The 22,226-nt window shown below is 44.1% G+C and overlaps 1 protein-coding gene across 1 annotated transcript in view; it reads left to right on the forward strand.

The window, feature by feature from the left end:
- Positions 1-4,262: 4,262 nt before the first annotated feature.
- PATJ (PATJ crumbs cell polarity complex component) overlaps positions 4,263-22,226 on the forward strand; it is a 150,656-nt gene continuing 132,692 nt past the window's right edge. Inside the window, exons 1-7 of the mRNA XM_075287116.1 lie at positions 4,263-4,367; positions 13,458-13,511; positions 13,594-13,775; positions 15,638-15,841; positions 17,615-17,754; positions 20,102-20,285; positions 21,189-21,314. Of these exons, the coding sequence (XP_075143217.1) occupies positions 13,490-13,511; positions 13,594-13,775; positions 15,638-15,841; positions 17,615-17,754; positions 20,102-20,285; positions 21,189-21,314 (858 nt within the window). The 5' untranslated portion in view covers positions 4,263-4,367; positions 13,458-13,489. The remainder of the gene's footprint in view (positions 4,368-13,457; positions 13,512-13,593; positions 13,776-15,637; positions 15,842-17,614; positions 17,755-20,101; positions 20,286-21,188; positions 21,315-22,226) is intronic.

A 22,226-nucleotide genomic window follows, 5' to 3' on the forward strand; every position in this document is an offset into this window, starting at 1 on the left:
AGGATAGGATTAGATACACAGCTCAGTATACAGTATCACACAGGATAGGATTAGATACACAGCTCAGTATACAGTATCACACAGGATAGGATTAGATACACAGCTCAGTATACAGTATCACACAGGATAGGATTAGATACACAGCTCAGTATACAGTATCACACAGGATAGGATTAGATACACAGCTCAGTATACAGTATCACACAGGATAGGATTAGATACACAGCTCAGTATACAGTATCACACAGATAGGATTAGATACACAGCTCAGTATACAGTATCACACAGGATAGGATTAGATACACAGCTCAGTATACAGTATCACACAGGATAGGATTAGCATACACAGCTCAGTATACAGTATCACACAGGATAGGATTAGATACACAGCTCAGTATACAGTATCACACAGGATAGGATTAGATACACAGCTCAGTATACAGTATCACACAGGATAGGATTAGATACACAGCTCAGTATACAGTATCACACAGGATAGGATTAGATACACAGCTCAGTATACAGTATCACACAGGATAGGATTAGATACACAGCTCAGTATACAGTATCACACAGGATAGGATTAGATACACAGCTCAGTATACAGTATCACACAGGATAGGATTAGATACACAGCTCAGTATACAGTATCACACAGGATAGGATTAGATACACAGCTCAGTATACAGTATCACACAGGATAGGATTAGATACACAGCTCAGTATACAGTATCACACAGGATAGGATTAGATACACAGCTCAGTATACAGTATCACACAGGATAGGATTAGATACACAGCTCAGTATACAGTATCACACAGGATAGGATTAGATACACAGCTCAGTATACAGTATCACACAGGATAGGATTAGATACACAGCTCAGTATACAGTATCACACAGGATAGGATTAGATACACAGCTCAGTATACAGTATCACACAGGATAGGATTAGATACACAGCTCAGTATACAGTATCACACAGGATAGGATTAGATACACAGCTCAGTATACAGTATCACACAGGATAGGATTAGATACACAGCTCAGTATACAGTATCACACAGGATAGGATTAGATACACAGCTCAGTATACAGTATCACACAGGATAGGATTAGATACACAGCTCAGTATACAGTATCACACAGGATAGGATTAGATACACAGCTCAGTATACAGTATCACACAGGATAGGATTAGATACACAGCTCAGTATACAGTATCACACAGGATAGGATTAGATACACAGCTCAGTATACAGTATCACACAGGATAGGATTAGATACACAGCTCAGTATACAGTATCACACAGGATAGGATTAGATACACAGCTCAGTATACAGTATCACACAGGATAGGATTAGATACACAGCTCAGTATACAGTATCACACAGGATAGGATTAGATACACAGCTCAGTATACAGTATCACACAGGATAGGATTAGATACACAGCTCAGTATACAGTATCACACAGGATAGGATTAGATACACAGCTCAGTATACAGTATCACACAGGATAGGATTAGATACACGGCTCAGTATACAGTATCACACAGGATAGGATTAGATACACAGCTCAGTATACAGTATCACACAGGATAGGATTAGATACACAGCTCAGTATACAGTATCACACAGGATAGGATTAGATACACAGCTCAGTATACAGTATCACACAGGATAGGATTAGATACACAGCTCAGTATACAGTATCACACAGGATAGGATTAGATACACAGCTCAGTATACAGTATCACACAGGATAGGATTAGATACACAGCTCAGTATACAGTATCACACAGGATAGGATTAGATACACAGCTCAGTATACAGTATCACACAGGATAGGATTAGATACACAGCTCAGTATACAGTATCACACAGGATAGGATTAGATACACAGCTCAGTATACAGTATCACACAGGATAGGATTAGATACACAGCTCAGTATACAGTATCACACAGGATAGGATTAGATACACAGCTCAGTATACAGTATCACACAGGATAGGATTAGATACACAGCTCAGTATACAGTATCACACAGGATAGGATTAGATACACAGCTCAGTATACAGTATCACACAGGATAGGATTAGATACACAGCTCAGTATACAGTATCACACAGGATAGGATTAGATACACAGCTCAGTATACAGTATCACACAGGATAGGATTAGATACACAGCTCAGTATACAGTATCACACAGGATAGGATTAGATACACAGCTCAGTATACAGTATCACACAGGATAGGATTAGATACACAGCTCAGTATACAGTATCACACAGGATAGGATTAGATACACAGCTCAGTATACAGTATCACACAGGATAGGATTAGATACACAGCTCAGTATACAGTATCACACTATAGGATTAGATACACAGCTCAGTATACAGTATCACACAGGATAGGATTAGATACACAGCTCAGTATACAGTATCACACAGGATAGGATTAGATACACAGCTCAGTATACAGTATCACACAGGATAGGATTAGATACACAGCTCAGTATACAGTATCACACAGGATAGGATTAGATACACAGCTCAGTATACAGTATCACACAGGATAGGATTAGATACACAGCTCAGTATACAGTATCACACAGGATAGGATTAGATACACAGCTCAGTATACAGTATCACACAGGATAGGATTAGATACACAGCTCAGTATACAGTATCACACAGGATAGGATTAGATACACGGCTCAGTATACAGTATCACTCAGGATAGGATTAGATACACAGCTGAGTATACAGTATCACACAGGATAGGATTAGATACACAGCTCAGTATACAGTATCACACAGGATAGGATTAGATACACAGCTCAGTATACAGTATCACACAGGATAGGATTAGATACACGGCTCAGTATACAGTATCACACAGGATAGGATTAGATACACCGCTCAGTATACAGTATCACACAGGATAGGATTAGATACACAGCTCAGTATACAGTATCACACAGGATAGGATTAGATACACAGCTCAGTATACAGTATCACACAGGACAGGATTAGATACACAGCTCAGTATACAGTATCACACAGGATAGGATTAGATACACAGCTTATTATACAGTATCACAGGATAGGATTAGATACACAGCTCAGTATACAGTATCACACAGGATAGGATTAGATACACAGCTCAGTATACAGTATCACACAGGATAGGATTAGATACACAGCTCATTATACAGTATCACAGGATAGGATTAGATACACAGCTCAGTATACAGTATCACACAGGATAGGATTAGATACACAGCTCAGTATACAGTATCACACAGGATAGGATTAGATACACGGCTCAGTATACAGTATCACACAGGATAGGATTAGATACACAGCTCAGTATACAGTATCACACAGAAACAGGATAGGATTACATACACAGCTCAGTATACAGTATCACACAGGATAGGATTAGATACACAGCTCAGTATACAGTATCACACAGGATAGGATTAGATACACAGCTCAGTATACAGTATCACACAGGATAGGATTAGATACACAGCTCAGTATACAGTATCACACAGGATAGGATTAGATACACAGCTCAGTATACAGTATCACACAGGATAGGATTAGATACACAGCTCAGTATACAGTATCACACAGGATAGGATTAGATACACAGCTCAGTATACAGTATCACACAGGATAGGATTAGATACACAGCTCAGTATACAGTATCATACAGGATAGGATTAGATACACAGCTCAGTTTACAGTATCACACAGGATAGGATTAGATACACCGCTCAGTATACAGTATCACACAGGATAGGATTAGATACACAGCTCAGTATACAGTATCACACAGGATAGGATTAGATACACAGCTCAGTATACAGTATCACACTATAGGATTAGATACACAGCTCAGTATACAGTATCACACAGGATAGGATTAGATACACAGCTCAGTATACAGTATCACACAGGATAGGATTAGATACACGGCTCAGTATACAGTATCACACAGGATAGGATTAGATACACGTTATTACAGAGCTGACCCACTCACTGTACAGTGTATTATTTGGGCAGAGTATGGTGGCCATGACATTATATGGGGTTGTTATCTGCCCACTATATGGTACTGTTATGTGAGCCGTATACTAGGGCCCTATGGTAAGTTCTGTATTCGTACAATGCATGGGGGAGGGGATGCCTTCCATCACAGGCCGGCACTGATATATTCTCTACCTGTTTCCTATCTCAGTGTTTTCTACTAGTAATCCGAGCGATTGCATAAAAAATGTCTCCCGAAGAGAAATAGAGACCAATTACACGGAGAAAAAGAGGTCAGATCAATGAAACCCGGCCATCAGGTAAACCGAGAAGAGCAGACGCTAAATCTGCAAACTTTATTTCAGGGCCCATAAAAGAGTCTTCCAGGAAATTCTTCAGAGAGAAGATGATAAAACATAAAATTAGTTATATGTAAGCACTTTATCCCTGACAGCCATTAATGATAATGCGTCAGCCGTTCCATCACACCGCGGAACGTATAACCCCAGACCATGGTGGGAATAAACATGTATGAGACGTGCAGGGGAGGGGGTAATGGAAGGGACAGGTGAATATACGGGGGTCGCTTCTTAGAAACTCTGTATACATTGCAAAACTGCAGATACTTATATATGCACATTAATATGTATACAGGTATACACCCATCAGCCGTAACATTAATACCATTTGCATCGACCCTGTGGCATTTGGCATGAAGATGTTAGCAGCAAATCCCGGGGGCGTGAGTAAAGGTTCTTGAGCCCTAGTGCAAAAGCTCAGCTTTGGTCCCTCCTGAGCAACTTCTCCGCAAAACCCTAATCCGCGTCCTATCCATACATTGCAGCAGCATTTACATTTCTCTTTCTCTGTCCAGCCCAGACCACCATGATGACTACTTCACACCATGTCTGTGCACCCAAGCTTCCCATCATCCCCCTCCCATGTCAGTGCCCCCCACAGTGTCCCCTTTTGTGCAACAGTCTCCCCCACACAATCCCTCCGTCACTATATGCTGCTGACCAACTGCTGTTTTCACCATTAAAGGGTTAATGCTCTCCTTTCTGACAGTGGACGGCTGTGCATCATAAAACTTCTCCCTCCAGTGCACCAGAGGGCAGGGGGAATAGATTTATGCCAGATATCAAAAGGAATCAGAAAGGAGAGCAAAGAAGTTTATTCCGCTCTAGTATGGGGAGGGGGGACCTGGGGGCACCGCTGGTTTCTGGGCTTGGTAGCAGCGGTGAGCCCATAGTTATGCCAGTGGAAAATCCCATAAATTGCTCTGTGCGGCCCCAGGGATGGGGCTTCATTTTCCAGGCAACATCACACAGATGTTCTATCGGATTACGATCTGAAGCCGATTCACCACCATGAACTCTTTGTCGTTTCCTTGGACCATTACTGGGTGAAGGGGGAATTATCCCACCACTGCCATTAGGAGGCGCTGCTGCCCAGAAGGGGGCTACTTGGTCTGTTCAGTGTGTAGGTAGGTCATACATGTATCATGATGCTAGGAACAAGGTTTCCTAGGAGAGCATTGTCCAGACATCGCACTGCCTCCGCCATCACCTTCTCCCCGTAGTGCCCCCTGACATCATCCCCTTCCCCAGGTAAGTGGCCACTCACATCCATCAGACCAGACGTCTTCTTCCATTGCTCAATGGTCATCAATATATAAGTCCTGGAAAAACCCCTTTAAATAATACCGCCTTACATTGCCCACATATATGTGTGTGTCCATATATCTGTGTGCCCATGGTGATTGGTGCGGGCGCACCGACCGGTCTGCGGTTACATATACAGCACATTGTGAGGCCTGGCACTCAATGGTGTGGCTACTAGTGGCCGGATTGTACTTTTTTTTATTATTTATAGATGGCAGGACAGTTCTCACTTATTTTTGCTCATAAACTTAACGTCCCTAGAGTCCTGAGTGTCAGGGACGGATCTGCAGTCGGGATAACACCTTGTCATAACTCATCGGGTTATACGTCATAAATCCCAAGGTTTACAAGATCCCTTCTATCACTGCGCCATTCGCCGTCCTGACCCTCCTGACATTTTTCTTGTCTTCTCCGCCGCCAGCGTTGCGCCATTGCTGTAATCTATCACGTTTAATCTTGTGAAGCCGGGCGGCAGCTCGCCTCTTTAATATACGATTATAACCCCGGCTTTACTGCGGCGGCGCTCCCTTCTGATGTTGACAGAAAACAGCGTGTCGCTGAAATTTGGAATTCTCTTTAAACTTGCTGAGTGGCAGCGGTTGTGGAGCGCAGATTCATTCCGTCTGTAGTCGTGGAGGAATCAAAGACACGCTGCAGCACCTTTGAAGTTTATTGGCCGGGATGAGCACTTGGGGGGTTAATGGTACAGGGAGGATTGTGATAAGTTGAAGGACAAGTTACATTGTATATGTGTTAGTTTATGGAGACTGCAAGTGTAACAGAATATCAGCTGTGAGAAGAACTAGGGCTGGAGTGCTTTATAGGATGTCACCATTCGCTGCAGTGACAAATATAGTGCCTCAATAACAGTACTCGCAGAAGTGCCCCATAATATCATCAGCCATATAGACCCCCAAACCATGCCAGCTCTGCACAACACAGTAAGGAGGTGTGCTCGCAACAGTCACAGTCATAGTGCCCCAATAACAGAACTGGCAGCAGTGCCCCATAATATCAGCCATAGTGCCCCCATTAAAGTGCCACCCTCTGTAATGTCATAGCATAATAAGGAGTTGTGCCCACAACAGTGACAGCTATAATGCCCCATAACAATGCCCTATACATCATTAGTAACTCCCTTCTATTATTCTTACATGTATTTCTCCTTAGGCTGGAAGATAACATAGTGTCTGCCATTCTTCTTGCTCTTATCTTGCAGCTAATGTGAATAAGGTCAGAGCTACATGTCTATGACACATAATTTTAACTATTGAGTAGCCAGTGCAGTCCGCAGTATTGCTGACGTCTCAGGGAATTCATTTGGACAATTGCAATTGCAACAAAGTTGCCGCCTAGTCCTGACCTCTAGTCGGGGCCACACTGCAACTTTTGTCATGAGACTGTAAACGAAATTAAAATCCTGCAACAAAAATGTCATTCTGACATCATCATCATATTGGCACGCAGCAGTCACTGAAAATCTAAACCTGCTGGATTGTGGCCACTGAGAGTCGCATTGTCACTCCATTCACTTACATTGCGGACAGAGTCATAGGGCAACGCAGCCATCTTTGATCACATGATGAGAATCACGACCAAAGTTGCTATGTAGTTATAGCCATGTAGCAATATGTATCATTACATAAAGTTGCACAGGAGTCAGTGTATCTCTATGATGTCACCTTATGACATCATGTGATTGCAATGCAAAAAGTAGCGCAAAATACAATCCTGTTGGATTTGGCGTCTGGTCATGTACAGTAGACGTTGTACCGTGGACGCATTTTACGTGTCTGTGACTTGACTTTGATTTCTCAGCCAAATCGCAACACTTCAAATGTCATAAGACAGGTGGCGGCACTATTTTATGACTTAATGTTGCACAATACAGGTCGTCGTATCCCATAAACACAGTCAAATCACAGACATGTCGCAGCCGTATGCAGCTTCCATTGAGATTTGCAGGCGGCTTGCGTCCAAACTCTAGGCTAGGGGACACTGCAAATATGGCGGCAACAAGTGTAATTCACAGACAGTGGGCAGCGTGTTTGCGACTTTTTGTCACACGTCATATGTTACCATAGACTAAATCCACAAGTGTCACTTGGAAACTTCCCCCAGTACTGTGTGTATACCTGTATATTATATATCCTCCACTACAGTGCACTTCCCCTTTAAGTGCCTCATCCATGCCATTTGCATACTAGTCATTCCCAGGGACTAGGAGGGGAACATTCGCCAGTTTCGCTCCATTTCCTGTTTGTCAGCCTTTCTACCTGCAGCTGCTGTTACCTTTGGGCTTGACGTCACGTTGTGCATTTTGTTACTTTTAAATAAAGCTTGAAAAGAAAAAAAAAAGAAGCCCAGACCCAAAGTGCAGCAGCTGCCACAAGCTGGGAGTGATTGGAGATTGCTGGGAGTGAGGTATGTGGCAAGCTGGAGACCCTGGCACTCTGCTGCCCCCCTGCCGGCCAGGTGTAGCCCCCTCCTGGGTCACGTGACCCCACCACACCCTGCTCTCCTGGGAGCCTGCATGTCATAGCAGCAGGAAGTGAGTGCAGGCTGAGATTCCCAGAGACTGACCCAAATCTTCTGCTCATTGGCCTCTGTGTGGGGGAGGCCGCGGACACTGTAGGGTTAATTCTATACCTGAGCTGAAATGTTCCCTTTAATCCAAATCTGATGATTCCTGAAACTACAAGACCAGGGCTGAAGAAGTCACGAGCGGTGCCGGGTGTGAATACAGCCAAAGCAGTGGTCAGGAAAAGTTCTGCAACTTCTCATAGACTTCATGGATCCAGGACACAGGATCTCTGCTGGTTGTCAGTGACAGGGGATCAGACACCGTATAGAGGGGATGTGTCTGACACCGTATAGAGGGGATGTGTCTGACACCGTATAGAGGGGATGTGTCTGACACCGTATAGAGGGGATGTGTCTGACACCGTATAGAGGGGATGTGTCTGACACCGTATAGAGGGGATGTGTCTGACACCGTATAGAGGGGAGATATCTGACATCGAATAGAGGGGATGTATCTGACACCCTATAGAGGGGATGTATCTGACACCCTATAGAGGGGAGATATCTGACACCGAATAGAGGGGATGTATCTGACACCCTATAGAGGGGATGTATCTGACACCCTATAGAGGGGAGATATCTGACACCGTATAGAAGGGATGAATCTGACACCCTATAGAGGGGATGTATCTGACACCCTATAGAGGGGATGTATCTGACACCCTATAGAGGGGATGTATCTGACACCGTATAGAAGGGATGAATCTGACACCCTATAGAGGGGATGTATCTGACACCCTATAGAGGGGATGTATCTGACACCCTAAAGAGGGGATGTATCTGACACCCTATAGAGGGGATGTGTCTGACACCGTATAGAGGGGATGTATCTGACACCCTAAAGAGGGGATGTATCTGACACCCTATAGAGGGGATGTATCTGACACCCTATAGAGGGGATGTATCTGACACCCTATAGAGGGGATGTATCTGACACCGTATAGAGGGGATGTATCTGACACCTTGTAGAGGGGCTGTATCTGACACCGTATAGAGGGGATGTACCTGACACCGTATAGAGGGGATGTGTCTGACACCGTATAGAGGGGCTGTATCTGACACCCTATAGAGGGGATGTATCTGACACCCTATAGAGGGGATGTATCTGACACCCTATAGAGGGGATGTATCTGACACCCTATAGAAGGGATGAATCTGACACCCTATAGAGGGGATGTGTCTGACACCCTATAGAGGGGCTGTATCTGACACCCTATAGAGGGGATGTACCTGACACCGTATAGAGGGGATGTACCTGACACCCTATAGAGGGGATGTGTCTGACACCGTATAGAGGGGCTGTATCTGACACCCTATAGAGGGGATGTATCTGACACCGTATAGAGGGGCTGTATCTGACACCCTATAGAGGGGATGTATCTGACACCCTATAGAGGGGCTGTATCTAACACCGTATAGAGGGGAGGAATCTGACACCGTATAGAGGGGCTGTATCTGACACCCTATAGAGGGGATGTATCTGACACCCTATAGAGGGGCTGTATCTAACACCGTATAGAGGGGATGTAACTGACACCGTATAGAGGGGATGTAACTGATACCGTATAAAGGGGAGATATCTGACACCGTATAGAGGGGATGTGTCTGACACCGTATAGAGGGGCTGTATCTGACACCCTATGGAGGGTGGGGATGTAACTGACACCCTATAGAGGGAATGTGTCTGACACCCGATAGAGGGGATGTGTCTGACACCGTATAGAGGGGATGTGTCTGACACCGTATAGAGGGGATGTGTCTGACACCGTATAGAGGGGATGTAACTGACACCGTATAAAGGGGAGATATCTGACACCCTATAGAGGGGAGGTATCTGACACCGTATAGAGGGGCTGTATCTGACACCGTATAGAGGGGATGTGTCTGATACCGTATAGAGGGGCTGTATCTGACACCCTCTGGAGGGGCTGTATCTGACACCCTATAGAGGGGATGTATCTGACACCCTCTGGAGGGGCTGTATCTGACACCCTCTGGAGGGGCTGTATCTGACACCGTATACAGGGGGATGTATCTGACACCCTATAGAGGGGCTGTATCTGTTGTTACATTGTATCTAGACAGTATTCTGTGCTTAACTTACAATCTATCAGACCAGGAAAGAATCGTGTTCTGTTAGATTTAGATTGGATACAAGTGTAACAGACCCTCACCTGTGAGAAGTGTTAGGGAGGGGTACAAGTTTTCACCCCCTGTTTCATAAGCTATTGCCTTATTAATGTTTTTTGATTGTATGTATATACATGTAGGTAACTGGCTGCATTTATATAAGGCTGCATTCACACAGCGCAGTTAAGACCACATCAGAATGAACAGTTTTGATGCCATTTCTGGTGCAATTTCTCAGTTTTGCAATTGAAAAACATTTATTTGATCAAAAACTCCATCAAAATGGCGATTACAGAGGCAGCTATAACTGCGCCTGCGCCCAAAGGCAGCTGAGGGCCGGTACACTTGTATCCAATGTAGACCATCCTCTGGCCACCAGACTGATACTTTACCTGCACTGATACACTGTAACAAACTGCCAGGACAAGGGAGATCAATTTGCTGTTTTTTTTTAGGTCATAAATGATTGCATAGACTGGATACATCTGTAACAAATCCTCAGCTGTGGGATATATTGTGTATGGTTTATCTTCCTGTGTATGAGAACTGTTCTTGTAGCTGTGACTTGGAGGCTGAAGACCTGCACCCCTAAGGCCAAGGTCCCACGTAGAGCCCAAAAGCGATGTGGGGAAAACCAGGGTGGGAACGCATCACAGTGTTTTCTCTGAAGAGGTTTCCTCTGTGGACTTTCTGTTTGTTATATCTATAGGGAAACCGCTGGCGATTCCATAGGTATAATTGACATGCTGTGATTTCGAAAACTGCAGCAGTTTTGGAAACCACGGCGTATCCACTGCGCGCATTTTTCTGCAATGTGTGGATGGGATTCACTGGGATCCCATCCACCTTGCAGGGTCTGTCTACGCCGTGTGGGGCTTCAGCCTCGTTCTTCTCATAGCTATATCCAGTCTATGCCTGCGCTAATACATTGTAACCAACTGAGAGAGAACTGTGCCACTTCCACTTTAATAGCTCACAGAATATTATCAAGACTGGATAAAACTGTAACAAACCCTCAGCTGTGAGGTGTATTCTATAAGAGTACTCATCCAATGTATGATAACTTTTACACACTTGTTATATTTTACCTGCGCTGACACATTGTATCAGTCTAAGGTCCAATCTGTTGAGCTCACAAGCGTTTGCCTGAACTGAATACGATTGTAACAGACCCTCCGCTGTGAGAATGTTAGCTTCTGGACATAAACAAGAACGTTTCCATCCTGTAACATTGGGGCAGATTTATTATGGAAGGTTTCTGATGTACAAGACATAAAAAGTTGCAATTTTTTTGCACCATGTTCGCTACTTTCCTGAGTAGGGGGCCGGGTGACGGTGCGCAGGGGGCGGGGCCATCACCCCCTCCAGATTTATTATCATATACACAAGAAATCTGATGTGAATGACGTGGGGAATATTCTTCATAGATCTGCCCTGTTGTGTCTCTAGGGGCCCTCTCACATGTCCGTTTTTTGATGGACCGTCTGAACAGTCCTTTATATAACAGGACGTGCCGTGTTTTTGTCCATTTCACGGATCGCTCAGTAGACTGAAGTCTATACAGACTCCAATGGGCGCTGACCAGATTTCACGTCTAATTTGCGTCCCGGTCATGTGGATAAGGCCTTGTCATTGTTGAATTGTCACCCGATGGCGGTATATTTACTAATCCTGTCTATTAGGTAGAGAGTCGCGGGATGACGCTCACTGTGTGATAGATTTGTCGCAGTTATTATTGATGGAACATGTTAATAATTTCCCTAATATTAGCAGGTCATCTCCTCACCTCCGGCGCTCCGTCCGTATCTGCTCAGGACTACGACACCCATCATATTAGCACACTGTAATCCTCTTTCACAACCATCTGTTCTCTGCGGTCGCCCTCATGAGGGATTCAGAGCTGATCCTTGTTTACACACAGCACACTTTTCTGGAATTATTACTATTTTCAGGTCACTGTTCATGTGATGATACACTTTCTAATCTACATTGTACCTTATCTGACCTCTTCTTACTGTCAGGGAGTAAGAAGCTCTCTGGTTACATTTTGTTACAATGTGTCAGTCTAGTTAACCTCTGCTGCGCATATACTGATACACTGTGACCAGCTGAAGGGGTTAAAGGCGCTCTCTGACCTTGTTATAGTCTTAGTATTTCAGTGTATGACCATTATTAATATCTCTGCTTGCAGTCAGTGGAGGCAGCGCCTTGTTCACATCCAGAAAACACTTGAAAAGCAATAGAGACATAATACAGCTTAGAGATTGCTACGTTATATTCAATTTAGACTATCCCCTTTAAGGGGGACACAAAACAAAAGCTATTGGATGGTTCGTCGATATGTAACTAGTACAGTTCTAACACCCAGGACCCTCACAGATCAGCTGGTTGAAGAGGCGCAGCATTGGGTGAGCGCTGCAGCCTCTTCCCTGACTGTATTGCACCTTTACTTGACTGGGACTGATCTGCTGCTGTACCATGTCATGTGACCTCATCAGCCCAGGGAAGAAGCCACTGACCAGTGCAGCCTCCTCAACCAGCTGATCAGCAGGGTTCTGAGTGTTGGACATATTGATGACCTACCTGAGAATAAGGCCCAGAAAAGTTCCTCTAATGCTCTGTTCACACTAGTGTTCAGGGTTACATCAGTCGGGTCTGCTTGGGGACCCGAAAAACAGAAACCCATGGACCCCATAAACTGTAATGCATCCACCAGCTGGTTGAAGAGGTTGCAGCTTTCCAGTGAGTGCTGCAACTACTTTACTGAATACCATGCACTGCGCCGTACATTGTATAGTGGCTGTGCTTGGTATTGCAGCTCAGCCCAATTCCCTTGAATCGGACTGAACTGTTGCTGTACCATGTGACCATTGAATGCGGCCTCTTTAAACAGCTGATCTGTGGGGGTCCCAGGTGTCAGGCCTTATCACTTAATGATAGCCCTACAATGTCCATAAGATGCTTCCTCCTCCTCCTCCTCCTCCTTGCATGTTCATCTTCTGCACGGTCACACTTCATGGTTTGTGCTTACAGATTTCTTGAGTGAATCATCCGCTGCAGTGAAGATGCCAGAATTCCTCGATACCGGTAAATTCCGTCTTTATTTTCGTTGTTACTTTGTTTCTGGTTTTTGAGTTTGTGGCTGATGATGTTGTTGCTGATCTATCAGGTACGCTCTCCGTGGACAAGCAGAAAGTTCTGCAGATCACTGACCGCCTGCAGAAGAAGCTGAAGGACAAGGGAGAGCTCTCGCACCATGACAAGTTGTGTATCCTGCGCGACACGCTGGCCAGCCCGCTGTTTAACCAGATCCTGACCGTGCAGCAGTCCATCAAACAACTGAAGGAACAGGTATGTGGGGTCTGTTATCCTCTGTGGTGGCCCTAGAGGTGTAACGTGAAGCTCCTGGGGCCCCGTGCAGTCTGTAATGGGGATCCTTTAGAATAGTGGTATACATTATGTGGCCCCCTCAAGGTCCAGGGCCTGGTAGTGACTGCTACACCTGCAATCCCTGTAGCTACACCCATGCATGGCCCTTTGGCTCCTTTCCCCTAGCGTCCTGTTCACACTACGTTTTTTCGTACTTGGTGTTGCCACAGTTTTAGCATCAGAAACAGCGATGTTGTCCTGGGGGGTAAATGGGTCTAACCAGGGAGCAGACCTGCTGCAGGAACCTGACGCTGTGCCGCGGCTTCTACAGCACGTTGTTGCAAAGATGGCAGTGACCTTGTTAAGAGACTTGGCTTATATTCTAGACCCCCCAAAATATATTCTGACCCCCCCCCCCCCCCCAGACCACATAATTGTCAAACACCCGCCCCCCTAAATATACTCCATCACTTTATAATAATATCAGACCCTTCCAAATATATATTGAGACCCCCATATGTTATTCTCAGACTCTAGACCAATCCCCTGTATTCATATCGGGGACCAGACCGGACCCGCTAAATATATCCAGACCCCCTCTATTATCGTGGTATCCCAGGCTAGACCCCTACTCTATATTATTATCATGCCCCACACCAGACCCCTGTGTTATTCACCTCCCACAGTCTGAACACCACTTGGTGTCCAGAAGTTGACCTCTAACCTTAAAGGGATCCTATCGTTCAGATGGCATTTTTTGTGCCTCACACATAGGAATAGCCTTAAGAAAGGCTATTCGTCTCCTACCTTTCGTCGTCTTCTCCGCCCCACCGTTCCGTAGAAATCCCGGTTTTTGCCAGTATGCAAATGAGTTCTCTCACAGCACTGGGGGCGGACCCCAGCACTCAAACAGCACTGGGGGCTTCCCCAATGCTGCCAGAGAACTCTCCAGTGCCACCTCCATCTTCTTCAGTAACGCCGTCTTCCTGTGTCTTCTTCCAGCAGAGGCGATGAAACCTGTAGGCTTCGGGCAGAGCCTACAGTGCATGCCCACAGGCTACAAGAAAATGGCCACTTACTGTGTAAGCGGCCATTTTTCTTGTGGCCGCAGGTATGCGCAGTAGGCTCTGCCCGAGGCCTACAAGTTTCACTGCCTCCGCTGGAAGAAGACACAGGAAGACGGCGTTCCTGAAGAAGATGGAGGTGGCGCTGAAGAGGTGGCTGGCAGCATTGTGGATGCCCCCAGTGCTGTTTGAGCGCTGGGGTCTGCCCCCAGTGCTGCGATAGAACTCATTTGCATACAGGCAAAAAATGGTATTTCTATGGAACGGCGGGATGGAGATGACAGCAAAAGGTAGGAGACGAATAGCCTTTCTTAAGGCTATTCCGACGTCTTAGGCACAATAAATGCCATCTGAATGATAGGATCCCTTTAAAGGGCACTGGCTTTAATAGGACATTAAAGTTCTAAGATTCACCCCTTGTCGCTCCGTCCTCAGACTAAAATTGATGGACGTGTTTGTTTCAGTCGTGCTCTATATAAAGTCACCAAAGACAATAAACCAGTAGGAAATATAAAATTTATGCAAACTCCGAACTGAAAATGAATCCTGCAGAATCATGAATGCAGCTCTGGAGGTGAATGGAGTATAAGACATGGACTAGTTGTCTGGTTACCCCTATGAGATACAGAGAGACATTTACAGTCTCTGCTATTCATTACGTCTTCGGGATCCTGGAAATATTTCTATCGGTAATTGCATCTTGGTAATGTGAATTTTCAGCTTTATTACTCGTAATGTGGATTTTAATTAATTTGGCTGGAATCAATTGTATTTTTCTAGCTGAACCGCATGCCAGCCGACCGTTCTGCAGAATTTGATTTCACAAAGAAAGGCTTATTGGTATTTGAAGCCGACTCCTCGGCCCACTTGGGAAACAAGAGCAACTCTTTGTCCTTTGACAACTTCGTCTCGTCTAGATTTCCTCTTGTCAACCCGAACTTGAGCGCAGATGAGTTCACCAGAAAAATTCAGCAGATGGCCGAGGTGAGTGACCTGGGCTGGGGGGGAAAAGTGGAGAAATTAAAAAAATATACATCTGTTTATCTAATAAAAAGTCAAAATGAAAACAAAAAGTTCCATTTTCTTTTGCACCAATGACGTTCCGATTCTGCAGTTTTTTTTCTATAGTAATTGTGAATTTTTCTTGTTCTATGGTTGGATTGGTTTACATTTTTGGGGCCCTCTGAGCACCTCCTGATTTTGGATTTTGCTGCTTAGCTCTTCCTGAAGGTCTTGGGCCTCATGCACGTGACTATAGTTGGAAGCCTGAAGTAACCCAGGGGTGCCCGAACCCCGTTATTGGGCTCTCACTACATGTTGGCACCTCCTAGGCACTTGGTTTTCGACACTTCTTAGACTCTGGGGTAAAAGCCCAAGTGGAAGGCAAGTAAGACTATAAGCTTTGACGAGGCGGGACCATTGGTCCTTGACCCTTTTAGGGTCTTCTGGTTTGTGGAGCCCTTGCCATAGACTAACACCCTTGTGCCCTTAGGAAGGTTATACTTAAGTTCTTTATGGAAAAAACTTCAAAAACAGTAGAACCTGGCCTGATTCAGCCTTAGGTGAATGGACCCCATTAGGCTCTTAAAGGGAACCTATCTTTCAAAGTCATTTTTTTGTCCCTAACGCGAATGAATAGCCTTAAAAAAGGCTATTTGTCTCCTAGCTTTAGATGGCTTCTCCGGGCTGCAGTTCGGTATATAATCCGGTTTTCATCGGTATGAAAATGAGTTCTCTCGCAGCACTGGGGGCGGGCCCCAGTGCTCAAACAGCACTGTGGGTGTCCCCAATGCTGCGAGAGAACTCTCCAGCGCCGCCTCCATCTTATTCAGGAACAGGTCTTCTTCAAACTTCTAGGGCAAATCTGACTGCGCATGCCTACTGGCCACAAGAAAACGGCCGCTTACAATACTGTGCAAGTGGCCATTTTCATGTTGCCGGCAGGCATGCGCAGTCGGCTTTGCCCTAGGCCTAGAAGTTTGAAGCCACCGCCGGAAGAAGACCCGTTCCTGAAGAAGATGGAGGCAACACTGGAGAGTTCTCTCACAGCATTGGGGACGCCCTTAGTGCTGTTTGAGTGCTGGGGCCCTGCCCCCAGTGCTGCAAGAGAACTCATTTGCATACTGGCGAAGGATGGGATTCACATTGTTCAGTTGATTTTAAGCATGGAAATTTTGTTACAAGTTTATAATAGTTAAATTTTTTTTAAAAATTGATGCAAATCCGGACAGAAAATCTGCAACGTATCTGCTCCATGTGGATATAGGTTTATTGCTACAGTGTATGTTTTATTTCATGGGGTAAATTTAGGGTCACCCCATAAACACCACTCGAATCGGGGGCAAGAATGAAATTTTAGCTATAAAGGCTCTGACGGACGCGCTCGCCACAAGTTCATCACCTGCAGCTAAAAAATGAGAATTCTGCGCAGCCGAACAGCCGTTCATTCCGCCCTCGTTTAAGCGGGAACTTATCGTACAACTTTATTTAGCTGGAGAATGAAGTGTGAAAATAGTTCTGAAATTCCCTGAGGTTTTTCGGCGCGACGCTGACTGCATGTGGTGCTCTCTGTTTCACGGGAAAGTAATGAAGTGAGATCCTCCGCAGAATTAATTTATTATCTAAGTGCTGAGTTTGTTCTGTCTTACAGGATATAAATTTCTCCTAGTTCACCGGTCTCTCCGGAGCAGATTGAACGCGTTGGCAGAGACATCGGCTCAACAAATCAAAATTCTATTTGTTTTTGTTTTTCATTAGGGCAGGCAAATTGAATATATAGATATCGAAAAACCTGCTGTAGGAGGCCTCGGATTCAGCGTCGTGGCGCTCAAGAATCCTGACGTGGGAGACATCGGCGTGTTTGTCAAAGGGGTTCAGGCTGGAAGTTTGGCGGACAGGTGAGATTTATTGTTATACTATTTATTTATTTTTCATTATTATTATTATTACTATTATATTTTTATTTTTTTTTTTGTTTCATCTTTTACTTCAATTTACATACATTTTTTTCCTATTATTATTATTATTATTATTATTATTATTATTATTATTATTATTATTATTATTATTATATTTTTTTTTGGAATTTCATCTTTTATTTAAATTTACATTTTTATTTTTTTCATTAATAATAATAATAATAATTAAAAAAAAATAAAATAATGTAAATTAAAATAGATGAAATTCCAACAAAAAAAAATAAAAAAAATAATAATATTATTTATATTTTTATATTTTTTTTCTTGATGTTTCATCCTTTACTTCAATTTAATTACATTATATTTATATATATATATATATATATATATATATATATATATATTTATTAATTTTTTAATTTTTTTTGCTAAATTTGTTTTGAGGATTTTTTTAAAAAATATTTGGTATTTTTTTCCCCCCACTACTGTCACAATTTTTTTTTATCTTATTTTTTCATATTTTTAAATTTTTCATTTTTTTTAATTATATTTTTGTTCCGTTCTTGTGCATTTTTTTTCTATTTTTATTTTTTTTATTTCCACTACTATCTCAAATCAATTTTTCCTGCTTTTTGTTTATGTAACGCAACCGAGACCCATAATTTCCATCAATCTTAACCTCCAGCCATCAAACATGATAGAAAACGTATGGGAGGGAGATTGGCTCGGAGGGTAATGTTCTGTGACAGAGGATTTTTTTTTTTTTTTTTTTTTTTTTTTGCGTAATGGCTGGATGTAGTAATGTGGGTAATGATGTGGCGGGTCAGGTAAGGTCAGCGCTTTTTGCACTGGTCATTGATACCAGATGGCATCATGCGGCTGTTAGGCTTTCAGAACACGAAAAAAAAGTGAGTGGAAAAAGCGGCGGTTTGGAGGTGATTTCCCAGGACGAGACGAGAATATTCCCTTTTTTGGAGTCAACAGAATAAAAACATAATTTATCCTCGTAGAGATCAGTCTGCAGATTTATACAGCCAGACATGTGCACAACTTCATCTCAGACTACAGGTGTGCGGGGAGCCACTCACATAAGGGAATGTGTTTTGTTTTATGGGCGAAGGAGCGGTATTAAAGGGCGTGTAGACTTGTGCAACTCATTTGTTAATGCTCCAGTTCCCTAAGTTAGAGACTCTATTATCTACACACTATACTGCCCATCTGTGAAGTGTGAGCGCAGCTCTGGAGTATAATACAGGATAAGTAATGTAATGTATGTACACAGTGACTGCACCAGCAGAATAGTGAGCGCAGCTCTGCAGTATAATACAGGATAAGTAATGTAATGTATGTACACAGTGACTGTACCAGCAGAATAGTGAGCGCAGCTCTGGAGTATAATACAGGATAAGTAATGTAATGTATGTACACAGTGACTGCACCAGCAGAATAGTGAGCGCAGCTCTGCAGTATAATACAGGATAAGTAATGTAATGTATGTACACAGTGACTGCACCAGCAGAATAGTGAGCGCAGCTCTGGAGTATAATACAGGATAAGTAATGTAATGTATGTACACAGTGACTGCACCAGCAGAATAGTGAGCGCAGCTCTGGAGTATAATACAGGATAAGTAATGTAATGTATGTACACAGTGACTGTACCAGCAGAATAGTGAGCGCAGCTCTGGAGTATAATACAGGATAAGTAATGTAATGTATGTACACAGTGACTGTACCAGCAGAATAGTGAGCGCAGCTCTGGAGTATAATACAGGATAAGTAATGTAATGTATGTACACAGTGACTGCACCAGCAGAATAGTAATGTAGTAATAAGTAATGTAATGTATGTACACAGTGACTGTACCAGCAGAACAGTGAGCGCAGCTCTGGAGTATAATACAGGATAAGTAATGTAATGTATGTACACAGTGACTGTACCAGCAGAATAGTGAGCACAGCTCTGGAGTATAATACAGGATAAGTAATGTAATGTATGTACACAGTGACTGTACCAGCAGAATAGTGAGTGCAGCTCTGGAGTATAATACAGGATAAGTAATGTAATGTATGTACACAGTGACTGTACCAGCAGAATAGTGAGCACAGCTCTGGAGTATAATACAGGATAAAGCTGTCCCCATGTCTGTGCTGGAGGTATACTGACTATCCACTACCATGATACAATATAAGGAGGTAATGTATGTCGTTCATTCACCAGTGGATCCCCCCTTTATACTTTTTTCCTTCTGAGAACAGCAGCGCTCTGTCTTTCCTCTGTGTTTCTTTCTCTCTCTCCATTTTACATGTATTTTCTTCTGCTTTCAGAGATGGAAGACTTAAGGAGAATGATCAGCTTTTGGCCATTAATTACACCCCCCTGGACTTGACCGTCTCGCACCAGGAGGCCATATCTCTATTGCAGCAATCCTCTGGGCAGATTCACTTAGTTGTTGCCAAACTGCCACCTCCGCTCATTCCCCAGACCCAGATACCCCAGCAGGAGGGACAAGTAAGTCACATTCATAATTGTGAGTATCCACAGATGGTAGAGGATGGAGACCAGACTAACAATAACCTAGTGGAAAGGAAAGAGAAGGATTCTACAGCAGCACAGAGCATTTTAGAAGACGAGCACAGTCACTTTTAACACCCTCATCCCTCTATCCTATAACAGAACTCAGTTCTTTAGGGGCATAGTACTGTATACAGATCTTCTGGGGGTCAGTGGTGCTCTCATGATATTACCAACGCACCAGGGCTCATGATCCTGGGTCCGACCTCTGGGTCTCACAATGATCCTGAGAATGATGGGGCCGCAGTGCTGGTGTAACGTTGCATCCCCAGCTGTATTGCAGCCCCTCTGCCAGTGTGGCGCTGTGCCCAGATAACAGGGTCACACCGCTGCTGCAGCCCCTTCATTCACTGGCTCGGGGGCCCCAGAAGGTCATATAGTGGTCATATCCTAGCGACCTACCATCATTTTTCATGCAAAGCCCCTTCAGATTTCCATTCCCCCAGTACTATGCAGCAGATTCTGGCTGACAGTAGGTTCACCCTTCCTCTGAGCGCGCCCATCGGAGCACGGCTAATCAGATCAGCGTGCGGCCTGTTTTGCGGGCGCGCTCTAGATGAGCAGCATATGTAGATTCTAGATACGAGCAATTAATAAAATGGGCAACTGCTAATGCTCATCCTAATGGGAGCCATATGGAGCGGCGGCGGGATTTCCAGAAGAAGCCTCCTAGGCAGATCGCTCGCTGCAGCTTTGGTTGTGTGCAAGTATTATAATAGCGCAGTATTATAGTGCAGGACCGGCAGGGTCTATTATTGGGGAGGGGGGGGGGGATAATATCAGACATTTGGAATTTGCTAAATGGAAAATTTTCCTTCTGTGTTTTTTTACAAATTGCAGATCTGGGGCCACGTGGAAGAGATTGAGCTCATTAACGACGGGTCGGGATTAGGATTCGGGATTGTCGGGGGGAGAGCCAGCGGAGTAATTGTGAGAACCATCTTACCCGGGGGACTCGCTGATCGGGTAATTTATCTTCCTATTTTCCATCATTTTTAATGCACAGAGAATAATTGGCTCTATATAAACAATATGTGCGGAGTATATCTGCCTCGTCTATCATCGCGCCGCCGTTACCATTACTGGCTTTCCGCTATTTTATGTCTTTTGTTTTCTTTGTCCTCCCATGTAATGTGTATGTCATATGGGACAGTAAATCAGGGCTTAAAGGGGTCCAGGATTAGAAAAACATGGCTGGTTTGTTCCAAGAACAGCGCCACACCTGTCTGCAGGTGGAGTCTAGTATTGCAGCTCAGCATCATTTACTTCAATGAAGATAGTCACAATCTGTGGACAGGAAACAAGGCCGCCATGTTGTTCTAAACCTGTCGGTGCTCCCGAAAATGAACGAATAACATATTGTTTCAATGCTGGGACCCCTATTACAATGTGTGGTGGAGCTCAAGAAAAAAATGTGTAGCGCCCCAACAGGGGAAAGGAAGTATTGCACAGTTCTTGTTAAAGGGGTGGTCCCATCTTAAGTCATCCCCTATCCATAGTGGTTGGACTCCCTCCAATCTGTAAGTTATCAGGATGGGAATATCCCATTAAAGTAGGGGGGTCCGCCAGACTAAATGAGGGGACCCCCATATAATACCGTAACGCCCTAATCCATCAAAGCGTCCAATGATCTGGAATACGTTGGCGTTTCCTTATTGGGAATGATTTTTGACGCCTCTTTATTGAAGTCCAGAACGTGATCCCATTTCCGTCTCGCTATAATGGCCGCCGCGCCCGCTTTATAGATTCTCCTTTCGTCTTGTAGCTGCCTTTTTTATTGAAGATACATTGGCTGTATCCTCGGCCGTATACTATCTGGATGGAGAGGCCTGTTTTTGGAATTTAAAGGGGTTTATGGCTGGTTAATTGCAAAAATAA

The sequence above is a fragment of the Leptodactylus fuscus genome, chromosome 9 (genome assembly GCF_031893055.1).
Source record: "Leptodactylus fuscus isolate aLepFus1 chromosome 9, aLepFus1.hap2, whole genome shotgun sequence".
In the NCBI taxonomy this organism is placed as follows: Eukaryota; Metazoa; Chordata; class Amphibia; order Anura; family Leptodactylidae; genus Leptodactylus; species Leptodactylus fuscus.